Source organism: Lepisma saccharinum, chromosome 21, assembly GCF_977018435.1.
Source record: "Lepisma saccharinum chromosome 21, izLepSacc3.1, whole genome shotgun sequence".
NCBI classification, from domain to species: domain Eukaryota; kingdom Metazoa; phylum Arthropoda; class Insecta; order Zygentoma; family Lepismatidae; genus Lepisma; species Lepisma saccharinum.
Genome location: NC_139249.1, coordinates 14404767 through 14413105, shown reverse-complemented (window position 1 = coordinate 14413105; position 8339 = coordinate 14404767). Strand labels below are relative to the sequence as shown.

Genomic DNA, 8339 nt, shown 5'->3' with positions numbered 1-8339 from the left:
TCTTTGTGAAAAATTTTAGGATGGAGGCGGCCTGTTGGAAGTTTGTGGATAATTCATAAACAAACCAAAGGAAATTTTATCGGGAAGTTCTCTCTATAAAAAAGGCTATGTTTTGCACATTGTGGCACCTGAAAAAATAAACTATACGTAAGTATAGTACCTGTGCTATTATACAATTTACTCTGTGCGTCGTATGCTGTAATTCCTCTGAAATTGGTACATATGATTATTTATTTATTTTACCGTGCAGTAGTTTATCCATATTCCAGATGCAACCTGAACACTGTATTAATTATTGTTGTCCTTGAAGTTTCCTTCCTGCAATACGTGTTACGCCAACGATTACGCGATTCTGACTTGTATTGTTTTCGTTGAATAATGTAAACAGATTTGTAGACAAAGCCAAGTTATATTTTTCAGGTTCCGAATTCACTTTGGAATGCTGCGTTTCGCTGTGCCACGCAAACGGATAACGTTCTATGTAATATACGGAAGAAAATTGGGGGGAAAAATTGATTCGAAATTTTCTCAACCCGACCGTTTAGTGGCCTCCAACAGCCTTTCTCAGCTGTTTGTTTTGTTTCAAGGCATGAGATTCACGTGACTCACCGGTTGGAATACGTTAGCCCATTGGTGCGATTTGTGACGTTGAGCTCTTTTCAGCCAATGAAAGCACATGTTATATCGATTCTGATTCTCGGTGAGCCTATGCGTTTGACATCAATAAATGCAGGAGAGTTTTAAGGGTGCGGACGTGTGTGAATCGTAGTCCGAAAACTTTGTAATATATTTCCTTCTTTTAGGAATTTACTTTTAAAAAACACAATATGAGCATTGCAGCATTATTGCAAGCTGCGGAATATTTGGAAAGGCGAGAAAGAGGTAAGTTTACGCTTAGGTTGTTGTGCTTGTAAATTGTACATCCACGTCAACATGGCTCCCATGTCACTTTTGTGTCCTGCAATCAGCTGATTTTGACGGAGTGGCGTTTTCTTTGTTTCAGAGGCCGAACATGGTTACGCCTCAACACTGCCAATGCCAGATGATCTCAGGAATGCGAAGAGGCCAAAGACAAAAAAATCTCAGGGAAACAGGTAAGAAGTTTACACATATAATTTCTAATGTCTTGTTACGTTCTTAACCAAATCACAAAACTAACGATAGGTCGTTTCATCCCAATAGGCTCTGCTGTGTTTATTTTGTGTTATGGAGTGAAGCCTTTATTTTTCGAATAATAACTTGAAGTTCGCAATATTACGCTAATTGATCCGAGTCTCGATGATTCAGGCGAAAAATGACATTCCTGTACATGTATATTTTAGAGGGAAGAAGTCAATGTTTTCGTACATATTTCGCGCTGTAAGTGATCAAAGTAATGCGAAGGAGAATTTCGATGTACTGTAAATTCATTAATAACTGCTGGTAAATACGTTGCACAGTTTACGATGTATGTATTGTTCAGATTTCAAGATTGTCGAGGAAACATGGACTTCAGACAAGGACCAGGAATTGCGTGTGGAAGAGTGGAGTGCATCGTTTGGAATGTTAGTTTCAAAGTTCTTGATATTACACAGTTGGAGAGTTCATGGAAAATGTGATGTGTGAATTTACGTTTCTCGCACATTCGGGCGAATTTGGAAAATGGATTGTGTACATAAATCATGTTCATATAGTGTGATGAATCTTCGTATATGAACAATAATACACTTCGATTTTCACAATAAATTTCGTCCAATTAATTTTGCTATTTGTTTGTGGTGATTGTATTTTTGCGAGCCCGTTTATATTTCCGAAGTCAAGACGAACCTTAGAAATTTGGCTGCTTTTCACTCACAATGCTGTGTTGTATTTCTTTTCAGAAAAAAAAAAGTAAGCATTCATTCTGTGCTTTTTTAAACATTCACGAGCAAAAAAAATGTATTTGGTGTAAAATTTTCATGAGAATTTCATTGGCGAAACTTGAGATTTTTAAGGGGGAAGGGGGCGTTACTTGCATGCAGTAATTTATATGGAGGCAGGTTTCAGTTTAAACAACCCTGCCATTTCCTCGTAGTTGACATAGATATTACTAATACCTGTCAACGTGTGTTCAGTGCACATTTTATTTTGTGCAAACTTTGTTGTGTAGGTGTCCTCTCAACAAGATGGTGTCATTCATGTCACTGAAGTACTTCTTGTAGCTTATATGGGAATAACTATCCTATTTATCAGTGGTAGCCTGTATATCAGTTTTATTGAGTACATCCATGTTCATTGTGGAATTGGAAGGGTTCATATAAATTGTAAGTATTCCTTACATTTTGTCCCTTGCAAGACTTGTGGCGACATAGTTCACTCTAAATGTACAAAATATATACAACACTGAATTAAATTGTTAGGTAAGGCCATATTTTGAGTGCAAGTATTGCAACTCTCTTTTTTAAAATAATTAATATGTAATATTTGTATCATTTATGAATATTCTCTGCATTCTACAAATGACTTAACAAACAAATCCACACATGTTAAATGAGATTGTTTTAATGTGTGTTTATTTCTATTTTCATAATTTCACTATTATTATTTAATGTTGTCTTTGACCTTGATGGCTTGTGCCTTCAGGCCTAAGTAACAGTATAGATTAGAACAATAAAAATGTTCTTGTTTTTCTCAGCTTATCAATTCTGAAATTGGAGATGATGAGTTAGTATTGTCCAACAAGGGGAATTCAAAACATTACACTTAGGAGCCTGGGGGAGGGGTGGAAGTAAAAGTCATTTTAGAGGTGTGTATGTAAATATATATAAATTTGACCCAAAGAGACCATTAAAAAGGTATGTGTAAAAAAAAGGGGTTTATAATCACTGTAAGAAAGGAATACATTTTGCTGTGATGAGTTTGTGCATATGTAGTGTTTTGTGAAAAGGGTGCATTTTCATTTTTTCCCACCATAGCCTACAATATTATTGTATTGTGATAGGCTGACTACATCTAACTTTCTTAAATATTGGTGATGTTGAGCAGTTTAGAAGAGTAATGAATTTTTGTTATTGTTTTGGTTTTGCGCAGGTTACACAGTGATACCTGTAATTTTAATGATTTACATATTTGCAATCCTTATTTTTTTATTCTACTCAACAATAAGAATGGGCTGTTTTTTCCTCATAGTTTTGCTTTCACATATGTTAAAAACGAGATTTATTAGTACCAGGAATGGGCGTCCGCAGGATTTTTTCCAGGGTGGAGGAACAAGCTAGACACATTTTCCCCCATAATAGTATTGTCCCCTAAAAAAACTTTGCTTCAGTTTGTAGTTATGTTCCTCCAACGCTTTTGCAATAATTGACATGTATTACTGTGACTGAAATGAAATTTTATGTGTGAATTATGCACTTTTTGGTTAACTTTCATTTTTGAGGGTGGGGGAGGGGGCATAGTGTCATTTGATATGTTGGGACATTCCACAAGTGGTTTTACTCCATGTAAATATCAAAATGTATTAATCAGAAAATTATTGTTTTTTTTAATTGCATGAAGGTTTAAATGTTCGTGAATGCATGTTATTTTCATATTTTCATGCACAACACACATTTTCGTTAATGCTTTTCAAGTTTTTAAGCTATTGTTCACAAGGTAATTCATAATTCTAAGAAATCTGTATATTATGAATATTTTAATCCAATCTTGTTTCTAGAACCTTAACATGTTGTGTGAAATGTCGCACATGTAATGCTGGAATGGACCTATTAAAGGATAGAATCTTAGTTGCTTTGCGAAGTTCACTTTCTTCTCTTAAGTGTCTGTGTGTTTTTTTTTTCATTTCTTTTGCTGTTGAATCTTCCAAGATGAAGATAAATGCATGCACACACGTATACGTGTATGTAGGTATGTATTTGCCTACACATGTAAAGTTAGTATGTGTATGCTATAATAAGTAACTCACTCCATTACACAGCCTTATGAGGGTCAAGGCCCGCCGAGATGCTTTTTGTGTATTTCCACTCTATCAGAACATCAAATACCATCACCACTGTTATGTAATAATAGCCAGAGGCTTGCATTTCCTCTGGTTGATACAAATGTAGTTGGTTATTAATTTTCCCTTGCACATAAACTGTAATTTTTTGTGGTAATCTTAAGGGCGAATTTCCCAAGAATTAAAAGTACATTAAAATTGTAAATTTACAATCTAGGCTATATTGAAATACTGACAAATACATTTCGTCAGTAAAAGTGTTTTTTATTCATTGGCCATTATCGTACAGGTCTTCACAAATTAGAATGAGCTACAGTAATTGAAACGTCTGTTTGTGCTGCATAAGATTTTCTTCTTTTTTTGTGCCATAGAAGAGTTAGAAAAAAGGTGCTTAATATTTGTTGCATGTGTGTGTCTGGCGCTAATCATGATTTTCTTTTTACCCTGTTGGATGATAATTGCAAAAAATACTGGTTATCCATTGAGCATGTTGGTAAATGTAGTTGATGTGCTGTTTCCTGATTTTTCAAATTTAATTCACCGCATTCGTTGACCAGTATTGAATGGAATAGTTTGAGGTGTTAAATTGAGGATTCTGGTTTTGAGATCCAACTCGGCCATTCTTTGTTCTTTCCTTTTCCTTAATTCCACCATCATATTTATCCTAGTAGTGGAATTATGTGACATTGTATGTTATTTTCATGCATTAAATCAAAGATCTAATAGTGAATGTATTTTGGAATGGCTATCCTACGCACACTTCATGTACATGTGATGATCTATAAAGACTAAAGTATTTTCCGGTCCTCTCAACACCAAGCACTACATTGTTTTTTTTTTCTTAATTAGCGTAAAATACACTTGCGGTATTGCATTCAAATGATTACAAACCATATTATAAAGATGGTGACATTGATATTGTCGGAGATCTCCAAACAGACATGTTTTTTTAAGCGTAATTCAGGTGTATCCATTTTGTATACTTCTAAGTACAGTATTCAGTGTGTTCATCTGCTGCACTCACTATTCTTACGGGGGCCACTCTATATGGTTAGGGTTACCAGATTGCTGTCAGGGAAATGTAGGGCACAAAACATTTTCAATAAATGATACATATTTCCAGAACATGTTACAAAGTAATTTAAAATTTACACTTTTCAACTTTAAAAAAGTGTGATTTCTTGATGATTTCATAAATGCAAAATTTCCAAACTTGTAATCAATACTACACATCACACTTCTTGCTACTTGTTTTGACTGATACTTCTCATAGGAGACAATTTTTTTTTCAAAATTTGAGGTTTAGTCAATATATCGGGTGTCCGAGAAGTCTTTGTATGAAAACAAAAATTAACTGTATCCGCTATATGCAACATAGACATGAAAAAATGGTACCAAAATGTTCGGAAACTATTCAAGTTTTATTGGCAATAGGAAAGAAATCAATAAATCTCCACGTGAGCACCCTTGGTAGCACGGAGTACATCTAGTCGAAATTCAACTTTTCGCCATGCATTAGCCAACATCAAAGGAGGGATTGATGTGATGACTTGGGTTATCCGTTGTTGCAGAGTTGCAAGATCGGATGCAGGAGTTCTGTAGACATTGTCTTTCACATAACTCCATAGAAAAAAATCTAAAGGGGTTATGTCTGGAGATCGTTCAGGCCACGCCGTCGGTCCATCTCGACCAATCCATTTTCCAGGAAATGTCTGTTCAAGGTAGGAACGAACCTCCAGACTCCAATGTGGCGGTGCACCGTCTTGTTGAAAGATAACATCTGGGTGGTATTCTAGCAATTGAGGAACAGCAAACAATTGCAACATGTCGAGATACACTCCAGATGTTACGGTGTCCTCACAGAAAAAGAATGGTTCGATTATTCTGTCATGCAGCAGCGCGCACCAAACGTTCACCTTCGGGTTGCCCATGGTCGACTTCCTCACCTCATGAGGGGGCTCTTTACCCCAGATACGCACAATGTTTGAAGCTGTCTCTGCACTGTTTTTTGTGACCTGCTCTCGTGAAACCACAGGACACACTCAGCCTTTTTCTGATTTGTGTACATTTCCGGTTTGCTGGACACTGGCACTGCTACACTACTGCAACAGTACAGAAATCTGAAACAAAAAAAACTTGAATAGTTTCCGAACATTTTGGTACTATTTTTTCATGTCTATGTTGCATATAGCGGATACAGTTAATTTTTGTTTTCATACAAAGACTTCTCGGACACCCGGTATATTTATGAGAGACTGAAGAGTCAAACTCTTTGAAATTATACTGAACCCCAGTATCAAGTTTTTACAGATTTTTTGGAAAAAATATTTCTCTCGTGACACTGTTGTGCTTTCTCATTATAACGTGGAATGGTTCCAGAAGTTTCATGTAGGCTACTTTTTAGTTCAACTCAACATTTTTGTTCTCTATACCCCGTGCTTTAAAATCAAAATATTGAATGAGGAAACACCTTGTTCCATCAGTATAAACACCAAGGATAGAAATTCTACTCATATATAATCAGGATGTGGCCACATAACTTTGTTCGTTAATTGCTTCTGTTTTTGTTCTAGCATAGACTTTTTCTTTTTGGGTAATCACAGAATCAAAGTAAATTTCACTGGAGTTTGGGAGTGAAGTCCATAGACTTGCATGATTTCTCTTGGTTTAACTGAAACACGTATTTTCCTAATTAATATTATGTTATACTCAAAATGAAGGACATTTATGATATTTTAGAAATTCCTTCTGGACATAAGGCTAAAATGTAGGACATGTCGAGGAAAAACTGAACGCCTGGTAACACTATATATGCTGGCAAGGAAAGTGGGGAGTGTTGAATGTGCAGCAGACCAACCAGGCGACAGCGGTGGTGCAGAGAGTTACGGCGTCGAGGGGAGGAACTACTATGCTGGATTGGTCGCTTTCCTGCTCCCCATTTTCCTTGCCAGCATATAGCGTGTGGAAAATAAAAATGTGTTCGACTTGTGCAGCTCACAAATTGTAAGGTCTATCACAATACATTGCATTAGTTTTTCCATGTTGTACACAAAGTTATGACCTGGGCATTAAGGATAAATGGTAGTGTTATATTCACGAATTCCGAAAACCTGACCTGGGCAGTCTGTTGTCAGAAAAGCTAGTGTTGGTATTACTTTAAGCATGTTCTTAACATGTTACTTCCAATGTAATGTAATATAACTGGTTGCAAGGGAGGGGACCCATTAATGGCAAATTGATTCTAAGGAAATCAGAATGAAAGTAACCTGTTGTATGTGCCTGGTTTGAGTCTATTCACATCACTTCAGCTTGCACATGAGTAGGCAAGCCTGTATGTCTCCCAGAAAATTGAAACTGACCATGCTGGTACATTTTTTTTTTGTTTACTGTACACACACTTTCATATAAGTATCCACTTCAGTGAGACACCTTCAATTGAAGTTCAACATATTATCTCCCCTTCATGAATATATGAAGCACTCAATTTCTGTTTGTATTCTTCTTGTTGACTTCTCTCCACCTCTGCACAAGTTGCAACCAGGAACAACCTCTGGCTGATTTCACACCATGCTGGTTGTGTGTAACAGGTTATGTGCTTTATAGTATGCTGCGAGTTGCTTTGTTGTTTATTAGTGAGGTAGTCCACACGTATGGCCACATTTAGTGCTTTGATATATGGAAATAATTCTTTGTGAAGATACTGTAACAGAGATTTAATAGTGCCAAAAGATGTGAACACATTTTAAGGAATGTTATCTATGTATTACTTTTCGAAGTTTATTTTAATTATGTTAGCAATGTGTAGTATGATGTTCGCTCAAGAGATAGCGTTAATCAAATGAATGCTAACATCACCATGTGACGGGCAAGACTGTCAAAGAATATGGTGGATGTGCATTCGATGAGCGCAAGACTATTTTGAAGTGGGGTTTGAAATTTGAGGACCTTGTGGAAGTATGACAATGGAGGCATGTGTATGCAACAAAACCTTCAACATGCCTAATAATTGCACACATTCATGATACGATTGATGTGTGTGATTTGCACAAGGAAAATTTCAGAGGGCAACAACTCGGAAGCATTCTTCAAACAGCAAAATGGGAAGTTTTCATCCCAAGATTATTACACACACTGAATGAAGAGGACCCTGATCGCAGGGTGCATATTGTGAATGGTTCCAAAATGTGCTAGGAGAGGATGAGGAGTATTTTTTTGGGGGGGGGGATAGTTTGGTGTCATGAAGCACAGTTTAAATTTAACACAATGTTGAGTCGACATACCAGCTATGCTGGCAGTACTTCAGGAAGAAACTGAAATGGCATTCACAACAATACAAGTGAACACTTTGGTCAACGTTGTTCAAGCAGCGGTGGTGTTGATTGTG

At 36.5% G+C, this 8339-nt stretch overlaps 1 protein-coding gene across 2 annotated transcripts in view; it reads left to right on the top strand.

The window, feature by feature from the left end:
• Window positions 1–718: 718 nt before the first annotated feature.
• LOC146003928 (max dimerization protein 1-like) overlaps window positions 719–8339 on the top strand; it is a 182852-nt gene continuing 175231 nt past the window's right edge. For both annotated transcript variants that reach the window (XM_083142432.1, XM_083142433.1), the window contains exons 1-2: window positions 719–882; window positions 1004–1094. In XM_083142432.1, the coding sequence (XP_082998558.1) occupies window positions 828–882; window positions 1004–1094 (146 nt within the window). In that variant the 5' untranslated portion in view covers window positions 719–827. The remainder of the gene's footprint in view (window positions 883–1003; window positions 1095–8339) is intronic.